Below are 19,795 nucleotides of genomic sequence, written 5' to 3'. Positions count from 1 at the left end.
CCTGCCAAGTTGGTTAAAATTTCTCAAAAGATGTAGATTAGTACCGTCTTCAAGGTCCTCGTGCTCCATGTGCCTCCTGGAGGATGATGCAATACTGGCCTCCCTCGATGAGGAGTTCTTTTCAAGGGCAGAATCCCCGTTATCGGTGAGGACACAATTAAGGCCTTTCCCCACCAGTCACTAATAACATTTTAACGATAGGCTTTTTGGTAACGGGAGGACTTCCCAGTAAAAGACCTCAAAACGGCGCTGCCAGACTGGTTTATTGCAGCTGGGGGGGGGGGGGGGGGGGAGCAGACGAGACACGGTGACGGTGAGCTCACCCTCTGTCCCGCACCCCGATGGAGAACGTGAGCGTTTTGGTGTCAAACCACGGAGATTTGGCCTCGTCCTGCGAGGCTGGACATGGTGGGGCTCAGCGGGGGCGGCTGCCGGAGCCGCCTTTGCCCTTTTTGTGCTTGGTGTTGGCGCTCGGCGGGGGCACAGCCAGGGCCTGGAGGCGGAAGGGCCGGGGCCGGGGCACGGTGGCCACCTCTGGCCCCGGGGGAGCTGTAAGAGGAGGGGAAGGGGCCGGGGTGGGCACCGGCCCTCACCGGACCCCCAAAACCCACCGCCTCCTGCCAAAAAATTAAGGTTTTACCTGGGTGCTGGGCTGGGCCAGGGTGGAGGATGCGGCTGGCACGGCAGGGTCCAAAGTAGTTGTTGGCGGCCGTCTCGCCGTTGCTGCGGGTCAGCAGCAGCTTGTAGCGGTCCTGCTCCGGCTGGAAGGGCAAAACGCCATCAGCCACACCAGGCTCCACACTAGCCCTCGGGTTAGGGCTTAGAAATAGGGCGAAATTGGGTAAAATAGGCTAGGAACGGGAGGAGAAGGGCAGCGTTACCGTGCGGTCTCCACTCTGGGCTGCAGGGCTGCTTCGGGCAGGCTGGGGCTGCGGCAGGACCGGAACTGCTGCGGGGAGAGACGGCGTTAACGGGTCGTTAGCTCCAGAACAATTAATGCTCCCCAATCCCCAACACCGCTTAGGGAGATTCCCACCAGCTCCAGAACAATTAATGCTCCCTGATCCTCACCACCACTTGGGGAGATTCCCACCAGCTCTAGAACAATTAACGCTCCCTGATCCTCACCACCACTTGGGTAGATTCCCATCAGCTCCAGAACAATTAATGCTCCCCAATCCCCAACACCGCTTAGGGAGATTCCCACCAGCTCCAGAACAATTAATGCTCCCTGATCCTCACCACCACTTGGGGAGATTCCCACCAGCTCTAGAACAATTAACGCTCCCTGATCCTCACCACCACTTGGGGAGATTCCCATCAGCTCCAGAACAATTAATGCTCCCTGATCCTCACCACCACTTGGGGAGATTCCCATCAGCTCCAGAACAATTAACGCTCTCTGATCCTCAGCACCACTTGGGGAGATTCCCATCAGCTCCAGAACAATTAACACTCCCCGATCCCCAGCACCACCGAAGGATCCGTACCACGCTTCACGTTAGATGATGTCATTATTCAAACTTTCCAGACAAACTGTCTGCAGACGGACGATTTTAGGAGCCCGGGAGCAGCCTCTCACCTGCAGGCAGGCGGGTTCTTTGGACGACGGGCTCTGGAATTCTCCAGCAGCCATTTTCCTCGTCCCAGACAGATTCGCGCTTGATCTTCTCCAGATTGCTGTAGTTGCAGTCGCGGCGGATGAGGGACTGCACCTGATCCAGCAGCTGCTGGAAGAGGAGCAGGTCCCGCTCCAGGCGGCGGATGGTGCCCAGGTAATCGATCTTTTCCAGCTCAAACTCCGACTGCAGGTCTTTGATCTCGGTCTCGGCGGCCCGCAGCTGGGGCGTAAAACCAAAATTAATCCTTGCGATGGTAAAAGAGAGAGAATTCCTGCGAGCACGGGGATTTGTCAGGCAGAGGGATGGAAAGACACACAGAAAAGCTTCAATATTGGGGAAGATTTCTAATTTATAGCTAAGAATTGGGATGAGATTCGAGTGGAGAGATTATTCCATGTCTGTTTTTAATGAAAGATTTCTTGCATTTCCCCAAATGGCCGAGTCTTTAAGTTAATCTCACTAGTGTGGTCTGCGTCTGGTGATAACAACGCTTGGGAGTTCCTAATTTCGATGAAAAATGAGCAATATTTCTTTGCTAACCTAAATACAGCAATAAAGCAAGTTCTTAACGTGCAGATTTAGGACTGCACACACACACACACACAGAGATTTTTTTGATGCTCCTCTGGTTCTGCCTCATCAGAGCAAAACTGTGTTTCAAATGTGCCTAAAATTTAAGAGCATTGTTTTTATTATTTAATTCCCCCCCCCCCCCCCCCCCCAGGAAACTTTTCACGGTGTAATTTCTTCCAGGTGCGATAGCGGGATGCGGAGGGAGCTGTGCAATAGATGGCGCAGGGCAGCAGAGGGAGTCGCAGCCTCTCCCATGGCCAATCACCCTCCTCCAGCCACTGCCTGCACCAGGACCGGCCTCTAAAGCAGGTGGGGTTTGGGCTTTGGGCTTTCAACAACTTCATCCCCCACCCTGAGGTGGGGATATTTGTGTCTGGTATTTCATAAAAACGCACGCAAACAAGTTTGTAGTGACCGACGCAGGCACATGGCGAGTAGGACTCGGGAGGTGACTGTCCCCCTGGACTGGGCACTGGTGGCCCTCGAGGCACTCGAGGGCTGTGTCCAGTTTTGGGCCCCTCACCACAAAAAAGACATTGAGGTGCTGGAGCGGGTCCAGAGAAGGGCAACGGAGCTGGCGAGGGGTCTGGAGCACAAGTCTCGTGAGGAGCGGCTGAGGGAGCTGGGGGTGTTCAGCCTGGAGAAAAGGAGGCTGAGGGGAGACCTTCTCGCTCTCTGCAACTCCCTGAAAGGAGGGGGTAGCCAGGGGGGGTCGGTCTCTTCTCCCAAGGAACAGGCCATGGGACAAGAGGAAACGGCCTCAAGTTGCACCAGGGGAGGTTCAGATTGGATATTGGGGAAAATGTTTACATGGAAAGGGTTATTAAGCCTTGGAATGGGCTGCCCAGGGAAGGGGTTGAGGCACCATCCCTGGAGGGATTTAAAAGACGAGTTGACATAGAGCTTAGAGACATGGTTTGGTGATGGGTTTTTATCAGTTAGGTTGATGGTTGGACTCGATGATCTTAAAGGTCCCTTCCAACCCAGACAATTCTATGATTCTATGTATGAAATATTTAAGGCAGCCAGAGTCATTCTCTAAACACACTGCCCTAAAACACCTAAAAAACCCCAGGTAAGCAGGGGAGGAGAGAGACGTTCCCTGGATCTTCAGCGGGGAGAGCGGGGAGCGACTCACCTTTTCCTGCATCTTCTCCAGAAGCTTGCTCTTGGCGCGAACCTCTTCCTGAATGGAGTCGTAGACATTAAGCAGAACCCAGTCGCTGCTGTCCTCGTCCGATTGCTGCAGGGCAGCCACTAGCTGCATCCTCCGCTCGTCCGCGTATTTTTTCCGGCGTTTACGCTTTTCTTTGAGGTCCTTGTTTTTCGCCTGTTCTCCCCCTACCACCTGTCGCTCCAGCATCTGCAGCCTGGGAAAGGCAAATGCGGTGTTGTCTGTCCCAAAGCGGGGTGGTTTATCCGCCGTGTGTTATTTATTTCCATCATTTCTGCAGCGATGGGCACTGGGTGGTGATCCAAAAAGCCAGCGCACCGGCCTACAAACTCCTCGGAATATTTATATGGTTCAAACCACAGAAATACACACCCTTAATTATAATTATTGGTTAGTACCTTATCTTAACAATTTCTATTCATTAGTACAGTCTCTCCCTTTCCCTTTTTTCCCTCTCTCTCACAGGGTCTTGTAGCCTTTTTACAGCTCTTTCTTCTTACTTAGTGAGAGATTCTACCTTCTAAAATTTTTTATGTTTTAAAAAGTAAATTCTACCTTTTTAAGGTACATCAGCAGTACAGAGAACCCTCTGTGTCAGCGTGGAGGATCCACGACCCTACCTGAAGGATGTTTGGGACTGTAGAACTCCGAATATTGAAAGGAGTGAGTGTCACAAACACGTCCCGACACTAGCAGAGGCGAGCGGAGAGACCCCGCAGAGGCACAGGCATCGCTAACGGGCTTTTGCCCATGCAGGGAGCGGGGGGTGAGGTCTCCGAGACCCCCACAGTCCACTGACTCATTTCTGGAACATTCACGGAATCACAGAATGATATGGGGTTGGAAGGGACCTCTGGAGATCACCCAGTCCAACCCCCTGCCAGAGCAGGGTCACCCAGAGCAGGTCCCACAGGAACGTGTCCAGGGGGGTTTGAATGTCTCCAGAGAAGGAGACTCCACCACCTCTCTGGGCAGCCTCTGCCAGGGCTCTGCCACCCTCACAGCAAAGAAGTTCCTCCTCATGTTGAGATGGAACTTCCCATGTTCCAGTTTGTGCCCGTTCCCTCTTGTCCTGTCACTGGGCACCACTGGAAAAAGACTGGCCCCATCCTCCTGACACCCACCCTTGAAGTATTTATAGGTGTTGATCAGATCCCCCCTCAGCCTTCTCTTCTCCAGACTGAACAGACCCAAGTCCCTCAGCCTTTCCTCAGCAGAGGGATGCTCCAGTCCCTGATCATCCTCTTAGTCCTCTGCTGTACCCTCTGCAGCAGTTCCCTGTCCTTCTGGAACTGGAGAGCCTGAACATCTACTCCCCATGCTGCTTTTCTGGAACATTCCCTGGCACCCCTGGCACATGTTTGATTATAAGTCCCTGCCTGCAAGGGCGGGCACTTTGAGTATAAAAGAAAGGACTTGTTTTCCCACGGACCTGAGGACCATGACTGCGAGCAGAGACCAATGCTGGATCCAACCGTGATGACATCTTTCCTTTTTCTTTCTCCTTTCCTCACATATTTCTCTCTCTTCTTACCTCTGTCTGCCTCTGACTTCACTTTTCTGGTAATGTCCTTGTAAGTTTTTACCAAAACACTATCTTTCGTAATTCCGCTGAGTTGAAGTATAAGAGTGATATCGTTACAAGTTTTGCCAAGCCTCTAGCTGTTGTAGTTCCACCGAGTTTAAGTAAATTTGTAATTTGTTTAAAACATCTCAACTAAATGTCGTTACTCCGGCTACCACATGGAGAATTTAAAAGTTAACCTTGCCCTCACCCACCGAGTGGGATGGGACAAAGACACAGGACAGAAATGGTGATTTCTGATGAGATTTGCTGCCCTGAGCGATCCTGGCAAATTCCAATTTATTAGCAGTTCCTGTCATAGATACTCCTGTGGACCCAAGGCAAAGCACGTGTTATTCTGAGCACCTTCATCAGCACGTATGTCCAGAAATCTGTATCTACACTCGCAGAATTATGTCAAAAAAGCCCCTGTTTTGTGGAATTTGTATTTCAATTCTTATTTCTTGCTTTGAAAGACTCTCAAAGCAAGCACGAAAGGGGCCAAAATGCACGAAGAAATATTCTAAGTGGTGGATAAGGGAGTGGTACAGCTGGGAAACACAGTACAATTTCTTTTTTGGGGCAGTATCAGGCAGGGATGATGACTTGAGTGTCCTCAGTGCTGCCTCTTGTGTGCTGGCACAGACTCATATTGGAAACCGAGCTGGTCTCCTGTCCCTGCCGCACAGAAATAACACTGTGCTCCAGAGCTCTGTCTGTACAGGCATCTGCAGCAGAGCAGACAGCTCTGCTTGGCCAGTGCTGCCTCAAATTGGAGAAAATCCCACTGATGATAAAACCTCCGCTGATAATAACCTCTTAATTATCTTCAAACCCATCCAAAAGAGCTCGTTCTCCACCAGAGATGACCCGCTATTCTGCTGTACCGCACTTGCCAAGCGGCCCTTCGGTTTCCTTTGCTTAATGCGCGCTTGAACACTGGCTCTGCTGAGCGAGTACCAGAGATCTCGCAGCCGCCCTGATGGGTAAAGCCTTTCACAGGCAGCTTTGAACATCCCCACACCTTCGGAACCAAACCCTCCTGCCTAATCTGCAGAGAACTTTGATTTTAACAAGGTAATTGGAAGAACGTTTTTCGCTTGTTTGTCACAAAAAAGATCGCTGCAATAGGACTAGTGAGGTTTGATGGATAGTCAAAACGAAGGGTTTCTTTGGAGACCTCTCCACGAATAGACAGAATTGCCCACAAATTACAGACGCTGCTATTCCAGATTTCTTAATAGCTCCTTTTTCAGGCCCAACAGAGTGAGAATGTGCCAGAGGAGCTCACAGTAAAGCTGAAAGACTGGTTAAAAAATGCCAGACTTTTCAGAATCAAACTCCATCGTCCACAATATATCTTACGCTAAATGCTTCTAATTTTAATATAATTCTATGCGACAGAGTGAGAGAGAGAAATCAGCAGAATTTGCTTAGATTGTCTATTTCTCAAACGGAATTAAACCCCCATATTATCTTGATGCGCTGTGTGGGACTTGGACTAAAGGGATTCTCTCAAGACGGCTCTTTCCTGGAGGAAAACCTCCAAGACAGGATGCCTCCGAGATGGGCCAAGCACGAGCCTTGTGCCTGCACCCCTCCTACTCCAGCCCTCTGCTCCAGGCCCAGGGTCTGTTGCTGCCCCTAAAATGTGATTATTGGGACATTTTGGTGCCAGTTCCAGCTGACATCTTGCAAACGTTGTCAGGTGTGTGAGTTTAGAGGCAAGAGTGAGCTCAGTGACAAAGGAGAGTCGTGGAGGACACAGGCTCCTCCATCCCCATGCACAGTGAGCAGCAGGAGGGCTGCCTCCCTTACTTACAACTGCCCTTCAAAAACCTTTTTTAAGAGGACGAGGAGGCCGCCTCCATAACCTGTTTGAGCACTTAAGCTCTGTCAGTGACTGCCAGACTCAACTCTATAATAAACTCTTCATAAATTACACCTGCAAAAAGCCAGCGAAGGAAAAGATTTCCCTGCCTGCAGACCTAGGCAGGGTTTGTTATCAGGAAAGCACGCTTTTTTGCATCCACATCTGCTGACACAGACCTCTCCAGATTTTTCTCCCATAATTCTGACACTTGGCATCACCGAACACTGCAGCTAACAGCTATTCATCCGCCTAAATAGGACAAAGTTAATTTGGGGGTAAAGAAGACTATGCATCTGCCTAGTTTTGTGCTGCACTGAACTGAGAGCTGAAGCTGGACAGTTGTAAGATGACGAAAGAACAGGGTTGTTTCCTGCCTGTGTGTGTTATAAGCAGTGCCCAGGAGGCAGTGAGCAGGAGCGGCGCCGTCACTGACCTGGCAAGTACCTGCTGCTGATCTGCAGGCAGTGAAATCCCCTCAGCAGCGATGGCCACCTCTGCTCCAGCGCTCCCCCCGCTCACACTGCCAGCGTCCGGGACAGGCCAAGGCGCTGCTGTGGCCTGAGGAGAAGAGGAAACCAAAAGCTGCAACTCTGGAAAGCCAGGATAGATGAACTACAACGCTACCCACTTGGGTTTATTCGGCCGAGGGGGGAAAAGTAGCCTGAAGATACCTGAGCTGATGTTGGTTCTTCATCTGCTGCAGCAACAGAGTCTTCAGGCAAAGGTGTCTTGTCAGGAGTAATTTCAGTCCTTGTGGCAGCTGCAGAGTAAAAGAGGAAATACCCACTACCTAAGCAAAGAGATCTGCAAAACTAGAGCATGAAGCTGTGAAAACATCACAGAAAATCTTCACCTAAAGCTACAAAGTCTGTGTCTGGAAGGAAAAGGTCTGTTATTTATGCTGGTCAAGAAAAGCTGTCAAAGACCCAGAGTACATTATCAGGTGAGGAATGCAGATTTTACAGGGTTGGGAGAGGCTGGGTCCTTGTGTTCACACACAAATAATCTGTTGTGGAGGCTGGGGGCGTACATTTGTAATCGGGGGGACAGGGGGGGATGGAAATAAGAACCTCTCACCTTAGAAAGTGATAGCATCAAAAATGAAGAATCTAGGTTTAAGAATTAATATTAGGCAATAAGTGATGTACAAGCACATTGCAAAACATGCTCTGGGGCACTGCGGAAGTATAAACGAGAAGCAGTAAGGAGGAGGATAGCTGGCAACAATTTATAAGTGTGTGAGAGGAATATCCACCCGCTGGCAAAGCCGTGGTGGTGATAATCCACTGGGAGCCCCAGGGCTGCATCACATTTGCATGCGAGGGAAGAGACTGCGGCAGCCGCCCTCGTCCTGGGCGTGTGAGCTGCGCAAAGCCAATGGGATCAAGACAGAGCGGCGCCTGCGAGACCAGTCATCTCTGCAGCTCCAGCCTCTGCTGGAGAGAAATGCTGCCCGAAGTCAGAAGAAGCTCACGGCTACATGGGCAAAAAATGGCATTTCATGGCCTCAAGGCTTATAGGGTAGGGGCAGGCTGGTCCTGACAGGGAAAAGAAGTCAGGGAAATAGGACACAGCTGGGACAGGGAGTCTCATGAGTGGCTCAGAAGAGCCAGAGTTACTGCTCCTGCTGTCAAAAAGGGAGGGTTGAGAGCAGGGACTGCCCTTGCTGCCAGGCAGCGCTTGCTGCAGTAGCAGCCGCTGCCACTTTAAAGGCTGCAGTGGCTGCCACAAATCTGACTTTGCAAAACAGTCTGTGCTGCTCCTGCCTAAAGAATCAGGGAACCCTCAGCCTGCGCTGCGCACCCTCCACCTGCCTCCTCCTGCCTCCTTCCTGAGGTTCTCCTCGAGAGCAGACAGCTTGACATCGTAGTGATTCCTCAGGCGGCTGATGTCCTCTTCGAGGCGGGCTCGGGACGCCTGTTCCGCTTCGTAGCTGGCCTTTAGCTGGGCCAGTCTCTCTTCGTACTCCTGAAAGGCACACACACGGCCTGACGCGACAGCCCTGACTCCACACAAGGTCGCATCTAAGTCCATTCTAGGTCACGCTTTATGCCCACTGCATTAAAACTTTACCATCCTGCATTCACTGACTTTCTCCGTGATTTAAGTCGATGCAGTATTGATGGAAGGTGACTAGTTAACCCGAGAAACCGCTGACTCGGGCAGATGTAGTGCCCTGCGAGGAGCTTTGTAAAGAGCAAGAAAGTTTGATTGCCTTCTGGCCCCCAACTGCTCATTCTTTCTTCTGGCTCCATATCCCCTCTTTATCTTCATCTCCGTACCGCTCCTAACGTTTGACTTTGACTACTGCTTTCCTCAAACCTACTTCTCCCTCCTCTGACAGGGGGAATCTTAAGTTTCATGTGTAGTTTCCTCTTCCTGCTATATGTACTTCAAAAATTCTTCTTGGGGATCCATTCCAGTTCATCTCCAGAGTGGTGGGAGGCATTGTAAATAAAACCTCCGTCAACACACGTCCTGTCCATGGGAGAAGCCCAAGGACCAAAAAATAGGAAGAGAAGTGTTCTGAAAAGGCTGAACCAGCCCTACGCTCTATTTGTAATGATTATTATAAAAACCCACAAGCTTTATAGTCAAAGACACTACGGGATACCCTTTCCTGACTTACTGCTCTGATCAGCTGCTTCTCTGCTTCGAGATCTATCTGGGGCTTGAGGAGGGGAGCCAGGTGAGCAGTCTCAGCAGGTAGAAGCCCTGCAAAGCAAAGCAGAAATAAAAATCACTCACAGTTACTGGGTGGGATGTCTGTAGAATGCCTGGAAACAGAACAAAGAACCTGGCTGCCAGCAAAGCACACGGCAATCCGTGTGCTCCTTCAAACTGCGCTCGTGTGCCAGCATCTGTGCTGCCAAAACGCCCACTGGCCTGGGACTCCAGAGGTGTGGGGAGAGACGGAGTCAGCACCGAGCAGAGCAGGAGAGGTTCAAGCTTTGGCTATATGAAAGCGAATATAAATCTAATCTCTTTCACAGAATAACGGGAGTCTTGTTTCCAGGGCTGTGCTAACAGATTTGGAAGGTAAAAGACACTGGGAAGGAGATGAAAGGTGCAAGGAAATTGCCTTCTTTCTTCACAGCTGTTTCTGAAAGGTGGCAGAAAAAAAATAATCTTACAGCCTTACTTCTCTCCTGAAAGTTGCCCTTTTTTAGGGGATAATTCTTCAAAGGTGATCAGCTCCCCAAAGACTGCTCTTACCCACTGGTTCCCACATTTGCTATTCCTACTTCCCAGCAAAGAGGGAGGCTGCCGGGGCCGGGCTGGATCCCCAAAGAGAGGATGGTGCTGCTCTCCATAAGCAGTGCCACCAGCAGGGCAAAACTTCTCTTTTAGCGTCAAAAATTCGCAGTGTAGGAAATTTGAAACCATATATACATATTTAATAAATCATTTTACATTCTTATGTCTTTCACAGCTCATTTTTTGCTCTGCCAGCCAAAACCTCTCTTCTGTGAGTGACCAAATTCTAGCCAGAATGATCAAGAAGAGCTGAGGATTTTAATCACATCAGCATTTTCTAACAGAATCTGTCATTATTGAAAAGACTGGATAACTGAGATGGTCCTTACCAGTGGAATAAGGTCAATTTGGCAACAGTGAAGGCAAAGTCCATTACCAGAATGGAGAACTCTTCCTCCAACAGGTAAGGGAAATGTTGAGGTGAAATCCAGTGAGCATTTTATGTGTAAAAACCTCATTTTTCTATCAAAACATCTCTGCAGCCAGTAAGAGCTCTCCTTACCTGACAAGTTATTTGTGCTCATCTGTTCAGCTAGAATGGCCTTCAGTTTCTTAATCTCCTCCTGATACTCCCTCAGCAGAGCATCCTTGGGGTCCTCGTTGATACAGGGCTTGTTCTTGATGTTTTTCGCTCGATTAGCGTAGCGCAGAGTACTGAGGCTTTCATCGTAGTTGTTATCAGCCGGAGATAAGCAGGCTACCATCAGCGTCTTGGTATTCCCTCCCAGGGAGTCCTGCAGCAGCCTGGTCAGCTTTGAGTCTCGGTAGGGGATGTGTTTACTCCTGCCATCGACCAGGGCCGAGATGACGTTGCCCAGAGCCGAGAGGGACAGGTTGATTTTGGTGGCCTCTTTGAGCCGCTCCCCTGTGGCTCCAGTTTTTGACTGTCTCTCGCTTCCTGCCAGATCCACTAAATTGAGTTTTGCGGCCCTAAGGTGGTCCTGCCCTCGCTCATCTGCAAGAAAATAATTCCAGGTTAGGCTCTTCTGAAGTGGAAGCATCTTAACAATCAAGAAACAAGATTCTCTTGGCATTACGTTCCAGTTCAAGCCCTGTTCTTTGTCTGCATTTGGGCCCTGACTCTCTTAAGTAAATAAATATCTATTTAATCTTAGAACTACATGTTTTAGTGCTTTCCTGAACGAGATCCTGCAAAGTAAAAATTCATGCCCATTCTTACTCTCCCAGTGAGCTCTGAAAACACACACACACACACACACACACCCCCTCCACATATTTCCACAGCATTTAGAATTTCATGCAGAGCCCACTGCAATTAACAAGGTCAGACCATGAGTTTATACCACTTTTTTCCTCCTCAGATTGTTTCATGGAGTTAAACAATGTCTGACAATTGGAGAGAAAGAAGGGAGGAAGCATGAAATGAGGAGTCAATGGGCAGCAACTGGAGCAGAGCTTGTTGGAGAGCACAGGCAAAAGAACAGGTGGCTACATGACGTGGAGAGACAGGCTCCATGGAAAGGCTGGAGTAGACACTGCGTTGGAAAACAGTTTTTCCATGAACTCCCAAACTACAGGTTTTCTTAAGCATGGAATCCAACCTGCCCTAATCGATGTACGTATTGAAGAAGTTTCTTGCTGTGGTTCAAAAGACAAAGCACATCCTAGCAAATACCATCAAGGATCACCATCTGGCTTTCTGTCCAGCTCGAAAGTTCCAGAAGCCCATCAGATCCCCTCTCTCACCCAGAGAGCTGTAAAACCGTGCCGTGACTCAGCACACAGGCACGCTCGGCGGCATCTGTTCCTCCTCAACTCATGACATTCTCAGCAAGAAAGTAAAATGAAGGAATGCAAGCGAGAAACAGGAGAACTGTGAGAAATTGGGACTGCGCTCGGCCCAAACCACCTGGATGAGAAGCTGGATCTCAGCGAGTGAGGAGTCGGACCCAGTGAGCTGGTGCCATTCCCATCATAATGCTTTAAGGCAAGAGAAGATGTGAGCTGCAGCTGTGTTGAAGATGAGTGAGCTGAAGATGTGAAGCTTCCCAGCTACCTGGAAGCACATCTCACGTGTGTAATACCTGCTTCCTGACCTGCATTCTGAGGCTGGATTAAGGTGATGACGCAAATTCCCTGTGACCGAGAGAAAGCACATCCAGTTGCTTTAGGAACCCCTTGGTTTTTCTGGCTTTCTTTCTTTCCCAGCCTCACATAGAACAAAGTGTTGGGGACACGCACTCCCAAATCACAGACCACACTTTTAGATGTCCATGTCCCAATCGTCCCTCATAATTACAACCCAAATTCAAGGGAAGAACTCCTTTAGCGCTCCAAGCAAAAAGAGCATCAAGGTTTTAACCAAGTCTGCCCTTTCCCAGACAGCCTTCTAGAAAACCTGGCCTTGAATTTAGTCAAGAGTTAAGATTTATGGCTGCGGACAACACCTAAACATGAGCAACAAATAATCTGATGCATGGGGGAAAGTTAAAAGTTCACAGGTAAACACCAAAGAATCTGTTGCCCCAGGATGTTTCCCCAGTTACGGCAACAGATTGTTAACTGTAGAACTTAACGTTTGCTGCTGAGCAAACTTGTTTCAGTCCACATCTTACTGGTGTGTCAAGACATGGGACAATTGGGAAAAAACTCAGATAGAGCTTAAATAAAGCACCCTCTCGCTATCCTTTCTGAGTGTTTGGGTGAGTGGACAGTCACAAAAAGTAGTTTTTTCTAACCCCCTTCCCTCAGTTTGTAAACACTGACAGGCAATTAAAGAGTTGTTTTGGTTCCTGCCAGTCCTTTTACCCACAGAGGCTGTTTGTTTCCATCTCAGAGCTTAGCGGTTTAGTTTCCATGGTGTAACGAGGTCCCCAGACTCTTGCTGACATGCCTGCAGCAGCCCAAAAATCTTCCCCATCTAATTCTCCTGGCCAGTTCTGGTGGCACTGGCCAAATCTACGACGTCTTCCTCATTAACAAATCAATCCCTAGGCACAGCGTAAAGAAATAAAACATCTGCAACTCTAAATACTGTAAAAATACTGACGGTGACTTGTGCATTTCATACGTCTGCAGCCAGAAAGCCCGGTATTTGCCATAATTCCTGAATCTGTTACTTTAAAAAAAAGAGTAATCATAGTCCACATAATTGCAAAGAAATCCTTTAAAATATTAAAGGATTGTAAATTATAATTGCCTGTAAATTATAATTTACTACAGGCTCAACTGGAAAATGAGTTTGAATTTCCCTTTTCATGAAGCCTAAAGATGACAACATAAACACCAACTCCGTTAACTCTTTCAACTAATGATTACCCTAGCAGCACCATCCAGTTACGGGGATTGTGTCAGAACCCTCAACTTTCTCCTCAAATATTCCAGCTGTCTTCCATTTAACTGCCAAAACCGCAAGTTTCCCCACATGCCATCCTGTTCCATGTAACAAGTTTTCAAAGCTTTAAATTGGAGAAATGGTTGCAGGCTGGATTAAGAGCCCTGCACCCGTCTGGAACACAAAAAAAGGAGCGTAAATACGTCTTTTTCTTTGTTAGGATTAAAGTTGGGGTTTTCCAGACCCACATAATGCAAGAATTAGCATCCCCCAGCACTGCTAATTGAGAAATTCCCCAAATCCCCACGCACACACCATTTTGGAGAGTGAGGTACCGTCACCAACATCTGGAAGCACAACTTAGGAAGACACTGTGCAACTTTCCCCATGACTGAAACAGCTGAAGAAAAGGAAGCCAAGTTGTTTTCAGCCTCAGCCGGGGTCAAGGACTAGACAGAATGTAGGAGACTAATTCCTTCCTTAGTCCCAGAAAAAACATTTTGAGGTCCGTGTTCAGACCCAGCGAGGCAGCTTTATCAGCTACAGAAACGCCAGCGGAGATGAGATGCTCGAGAAAGGAAAAATCAGTCATTAAAACGTTATTAAGGGTTTCTTTTATTCCATTTTAAAACCCAGATTAGCCGTTTGCTAAAAAGATGTGCCCCACGATTAAGCTCAGTGAAGGAATCATTGGATGAAGTGATCTGACTTGCATTGTAAAGGAGGTCAGATAATGAGACGGATAACGATAGAAGTTTCTCCGGGCTGCACAATGTATGAACTCCCAGCTGTTGTATGGGCTGGGAGATTTAGCACCCTTTGCTGGAAATAAAGGTTTAAGAAGATAAAGAAACAGAAGGAGAATTAAATACGTTGCCAGTTTGAGTGTTAGACATTTCTCTCCCAAGGGGGAATTTAGGAAAAATAAAGACTATGAGTGCTCCGCCATTTCACACTGTGAAGAATGCCCATGGCAGGGCACAATTCTGATTTCTACTGGACCTAAAATCATGTAGGATCTAAGGTTTTGCTGAGGGGTGACTGGTGACGCACAGATTCTGCATTCTGCTAGGCCCAGGCCTAATGCAGGACGTCCGGGTACCTACCTACGGTGTAGATTTCCATATTGACAGTGAAGATGGAGTGGGAACGGGAAGAGTCCTTATTCATGAGGGTGTAGCCCACTGCTCGGTTTCTCCAGCCCGTCTCCATGATGCGCTCGCACTGGCCCACGCTCTGCACGGTGTGCAGGGAGAGCCCCTTCACGTACACCCCCTTCTCCGGGTGCTCCTTCAGCTGCAAACAGGGAGAAGGCAACACAAATTAAAACAAGACACCCCGAGACTACGGGAAGGTGCGCTGAGAACCATCCAGAAGCTGAAGGGCTACGCGAGTTTTGCACGTGGGGAAATTAAACTATTTGTATTAAACTATTGGCAAAAACATATCTGGCTGCCACCAAAAAGCCTTAATATTTCTGAAGAAGGAATAAAACCACACACAAAAAAAAAGGGGGAACCACTTTCATGGCTCTGCAGACAAAAAGAATTAAAGTGAAAAGTTTGCTGATTGATTCAGACATCTCCCAGGCCATGAGAAACCTGCGCTGCGTCGCCTTCTACCTCCCCTGTTATTAAGCTGCATATTTTAAAAAAAGAACTGAAATGTTTTTCACCTATTATGGCAAAGGCTCTAATATCTCTTCAGTCATAGGGAGCTTTTTTAAAATCAAGGCACAGATTCAATAGTCACAGATATTGTTACTGGTGCTTCGCTGAACCCCTCCGCTCTCAGAGGGCGTCTTGTTCTCGCTGACAAAATTCCCAAAGTCACAGCCCTCACGCACAGGCGGACTATAATAATTTTCCTCCAGATTAGTTCATTTTTAAGACGCTCTAAAATCTTATTCAGGCATCTGGATAGAAACAGTGTTAAATACCCAGCAGCATCTTTTCAGTGATTATCAATCATGCAGAAGAAAAATTTCCTACAGCATGCTAATAAACAATTTAAATATTCAAAATCTTGAATGATCCATCAAACCTACATAAAAAAATAAAAAACAATCGAGAGATCCCCACACTCCTACACCCGCTCCCTCTGAAGCTCCCTCCGCACTGGGAATTTTAAACGAGCTGAATTCGTTTGCCACAGCAACGTTACGCCCCACATCTGCTGAGTTCATAACCAAAGCTCTATCTTTATCGTGTCAGCTGGGATATCAAGATATGGTTGTCATGACTCGGTGTCACAGAGTGACAGGCACCGCGTTCAGCAGTGTGACTTCCAAAGAAGGTCCTTAGACACTTTAGTGATGCACACCCCACAAGAAGCAATGTAAAAGAAAGTGTTTCCTATAAAAAACCCCACACAGAACAGAGCAGAAGTGGCTGAAAACTAAACGGGGCAGGTTTTTAGGCACGACTGCCCAGGATGGATCCAGTTACAGACTCACAGCCAGACTGTTCATACACTCTGACTTTTGCCTGTGCTACAGGAGAACCCCACGGTCAGCCCAGCTGTATTTGAGGGTGCTGCGGAGTCTCTGCGGAACACCCATCCGAGGACATGGCTGTTCTTTAACTCCATGACAGACTGACAGGGGCATTTTCCTCACAGAGCTCTGTAAAACCTGCTCTTCATAGGATTTCATGCCCCAGGAGGTGACTGTGGGCTTCAGAGTCACCAAAGTCACTGATGTTGAAATACAAAGGAACAACCAAGAAATGGGATTTTGAAGGAGAACTGGGGGACACAGAAGAAAGCAGTGGGTCAGCCCAGGCTTTCTGTCTCCGCAGGACATGACTCCCTTAATTACTCGGTGGAGGCAGCAACAGGCAGCGGCTGTCACCAGTGTGATGGTGTTACCCTGGAAACTGTTCTGCCCAACTCCTTGCCCTCCCAGTGCCAACCGCGGTCGTCATGGAAACCGGTGTCACTGCTGATGTGGAACAAAAGATGGGAAACTGCAGCAAGCGCCTTCCCAAACGGCGAGTCCCTTTCTCCCACCCTTCCTCTCCGCATGCATGGGGCGAAGCACGCTTGGAATGTGGAGCGGAGAGGATTTTGCCTCCCTGAAAGCCAGGAGCCTGTTAAAAAAACACATGTGCCCCTAACAGTTTGGGTCTGTCCCCATCTCAGCACGTCTGTGCGGCAGATGGTGCTAGTGCCTCGGTTTTCTTCACAAGGGCAGTCCTGCAGGGAAGTAAATTAGGACAGGAGATTTGCAGCTTCCCACAGGAATATAAGCAAAAAAGATCTGCAAAGCCACCAAGAGGTAAATTTTATAAAATATCAGCCCCTTGATTAGGATTTCAGGGAAGCTGACCTCCCTGCGTGCCTGCAAACCACCCACCTTCCCCATGCGTTCCCACGGGGAGTAATACCTGCTCTGTCCCCTCAAAAAAGGATCAGCCTTTTTTGTTTTAGACAGATAATGAGATCATCCACAGCTACATTGGATGAGATTAAACATTTATAAGGCACAGAATCCTCCTGCTTTAGAGACAGCCGTGAGATGAAGAGGAGTAGGAAGAAATTGCTCCATGAACACTTTACTCCATCCTTGTCCAGTAACGATTTTCACACAGCTTCTGCAAAGCCACCGGCCGCTACCAAGTGGAACACACAGCACTGGATCCTGTTCCTTCTGCCACAAAACTTTCACTGAAGTCCCTCAAAATCTTCTCTTGGCTTCCATATTTATCACTGTATCTTCATTTTCTGGCATTCAGCTTCTGACAGAGCGTATTATTGCACTTCGGCGACACACTCACGGTAACACTTATCTGAGCAAATTAAAGCACTTCCTAATTAAGACACATTAACTCCACCTCACCTCCAACTTCTGCTTGGTATCAGCTCCAAGAAGGTCTCGTATGTCTTCGTTGTAAATCTCCAGGTAGGAAGCTCTCACCAAGAACTTGGCATTTTCAGCACACTGCACAAAAACAGGAAGGATTTTTGGGTAAGGTTCTCAAAATGAAGCCAAGCAGGCAGCCCACGGAGACCCTCGGTGCCAGCAGGATGCCTACCTCCCTTCAGCACTTCATCAAATCTCTCCTGGCATTTCATTCCCAGGTGTAACCACTCGACACACTCGCTATAGGGACTTTCAGTCCTTAAACATCTCAAGTGGGAGTCCATAAAGTCGGCAGAGATGAGGATGCGGTTCATCTGACTGTATTTGGGCCTCAGCTTTAGGACGACAGGCAGCACACCCAAAAGCCTGGCCCCGTTCTTGCTCCCGAGCGCGATCGGCACTCCACTCCTTGGGGTATCACACAAAAATCGTCTGTCTCGACATCACAGCACCTTACAGCGGGATCTCTTTCACATCCTTATACACCTACCTGTACACTCTCAAAAATGTGTTCAAATGCCCTGGGTATGATGCCTTTCTGCGTAGAAGGATCCAGGATTCCCTGCATGGTGAATGACTTCCCGCTGCCAGTCTGGCCGTAAGCAAATATGGTGCCATTGTAGCCTTCGGTGACACCCTGGAAATGGAGGAAAACCAAATAAAATAGCCATTATCTTCACCCTTTGCATAACTGGAAATACACTGTCCAGATTCTATCCCACCTCATAAAAGGTATTTTAAAGGAAGAGCTAAAAGTAAATATCAAACAACTGCTTGATCTTCATATGCCACTAGAGTATAGTAATAATAAAAAATGCATTCTGCTAATATCTAAATCAATGGTTTTCTCTCAAAAACGGAAAACTTGAAGAAATGCCAGTGCTGAAAAGAGAAAGGGCAGTTGACAACGCTTAGCAGACCAGAATGGTTTTGCCAGAGGGCAGAAATTTTCATGAAACCCAGAGAGACAACTAGAATGCCATTTGATTGTAGGGTGGCCAAAGGGATGGTCTCTAGCTTAGAATAATTTTCTCTTGAAAAGCTGGCTGAAAGAAGGCCTCACTTTCATTTTTTTGATTTCCTCCTATTTCAGAGCAGCGTGGTAGGAACAGAAGATATTTGGATTTCTTAAGGTTTAAATAAAAAGAAAAATAAATAATCTATTAACCTTATAATCTACTGTTTCAGACCCTGGTTGTTCTCCTGATCAGGAATGTCCATCTTAAAATTATTACTGGCCATTTTATCCTGGTTTCTTCTAACAAATGGTTTTAAGTTGGAGAAGGGGAGATTCAGATTGGATATTAGGAAAAAGTTCTTTCCTCTGAGGGTGGTGGAACACTGGAACAGGTTGCCCAGGGAGGTGGTCGAGGCCCCTTCCCTTGAGATATTCAAGGTGAAGCTCGACGAGGCCCTGGGCAACCTGGTCTAGTTGGGGGTGTCCCTGCTGACTGCAGGGGGGTCGGACTAGATGACCTTTGGAGGTCCCTTCCGGCCTGGACCAATCTATGAATCTATGAATTGGGTTTTTTGGGGGCTTGGGGTTTTTTTGCTTAACCATTTCCTTTCTCAGCTTAGCTGTTTACCTCGCTGATGTGTTACCAGACAACAGAATCACAACAAACGTATCCCCTCTCACTCTGCTATTCTAAAGCAGGCTGAGGTTCCCTGCCTTCTCTAAGGTTTCTCACTTGACAGTAAAAAGTCCCTAAAATCATCAGGAGTCGTGTTTGTCCCCCTTCTCCTCCCTCACATCACTTTCCACTGCAGTTTCTATCCAGTTACTATCTCGAGGGCCTGGGGGGTTTCATCTTTCATATAAACATCCGCCTAAACCAATTAAATGTAATTCTATCCTCAGTGCCCCGCTGGCTGCTGAAAATGTTCTTTTTTCTTCCCAATTTCCCAGCCTACTGCTGGGATGCAGTTTTGCCCTCCTCTTCACCCCAGGGCTTGCAGCTAAACCTCTTGAAGGACCAGACGGGGCTGTTTCTGACCATAAATCAGTTGTGCTTAGGGATCACCTACCTATGTAAAACTCCTCACCCCACATCCCGAGCTACATGTTGGCTGTGTCTGGCTCCCTTCAGGCACCACTCACCTCCACGAGCGGGTAGGCGATCTCGTTGTAGATCTGCTCCGTGTTGTGCTCCTGGTAGTAGGCCCCGTCGAAGGTGAACTGCTTAGGGGGCTCGCCTGCAGCGGTGGGGTTTTGGAGGAAGCACTGGCCCCGCGCGCTCTCCATGCTGACCACCGCCTTGCAGCCCAGAGCCTTCTCACGCTCGTTCATGGGCCGGCAGCGCACAATCACCTTCACCGCCTCTGAGGCCATGCTTCAAGGCCCAGCTCAACCCCACGCGGGCTCACTCGGTGGGGCTGCGGGAGCATCAGGGCCTGGGTGGGCCTGTGGGAAGGCTGAGGGAAGCCTGGCCCCGGGGCCTGCACCCCTCGATGGGGTGGAACCCTCACCACTTACTGGGGGCACCGAGGGGAAGGGGCCCCCCACAACCTGGCGTGAGGAAGGAGAGAGAGGGGCTGCGAATGGCTGGGGGAGAAGGGGAGACTAAGGAGGAG

At 48.6% G+C, this 19,795-nt stretch overlaps 1 protein-coding gene across 1 annotated transcript; it reads right to left on the bottom strand.

The window, feature by feature from the left end:
- Positions 1 to 415: 415 nt before the first annotated feature.
- KIF17 (kinesin family member 17) lies at positions 416 to 19,553 on the bottom strand. The gene is made up of 14 exons (XM_074161436.1): positions 19,323 to 19,553; positions 17,712 to 17,858; positions 17,198 to 17,299; positions 14,466 to 14,655; positions 10,567 to 11,019; positions 9,436 to 9,521; positions 8,617 to 8,774; positions 7,478 to 7,556; positions 7,240 to 7,364; positions 3,334 to 3,565; positions 1,583 to 1,841; positions 882 to 949; positions 641 to 761; positions 416 to 549 (listed from the first exon to the last, which is right to left on the bottom strand). The coding sequence occupies exons 1-14, from the start codon at positions 19,551 to 19,553 to the stop codon at positions 416 to 418; spliced, it is 2,385 nt and encodes a 794-aa protein (XP_074017537.1).
- Positions 19,554 to 19,795: the final 242 nt, after the last annotated feature.

The sequence above is a fragment of the Numenius arquata genome, chromosome 20 (genome assembly GCF_964106895.1).
Source record: "Numenius arquata chromosome 20, bNumArq3.hap1.1, whole genome shotgun sequence".
NCBI classification, from domain to species: domain Eukaryota; kingdom Metazoa; phylum Chordata; class Aves; order Charadriiformes; family Scolopacidae; genus Numenius; species Numenius arquata.
Note: the sequence above shows the minus strand (reverse complement) of the source record. Positions and strands in the feature narration are given on the sequence as shown.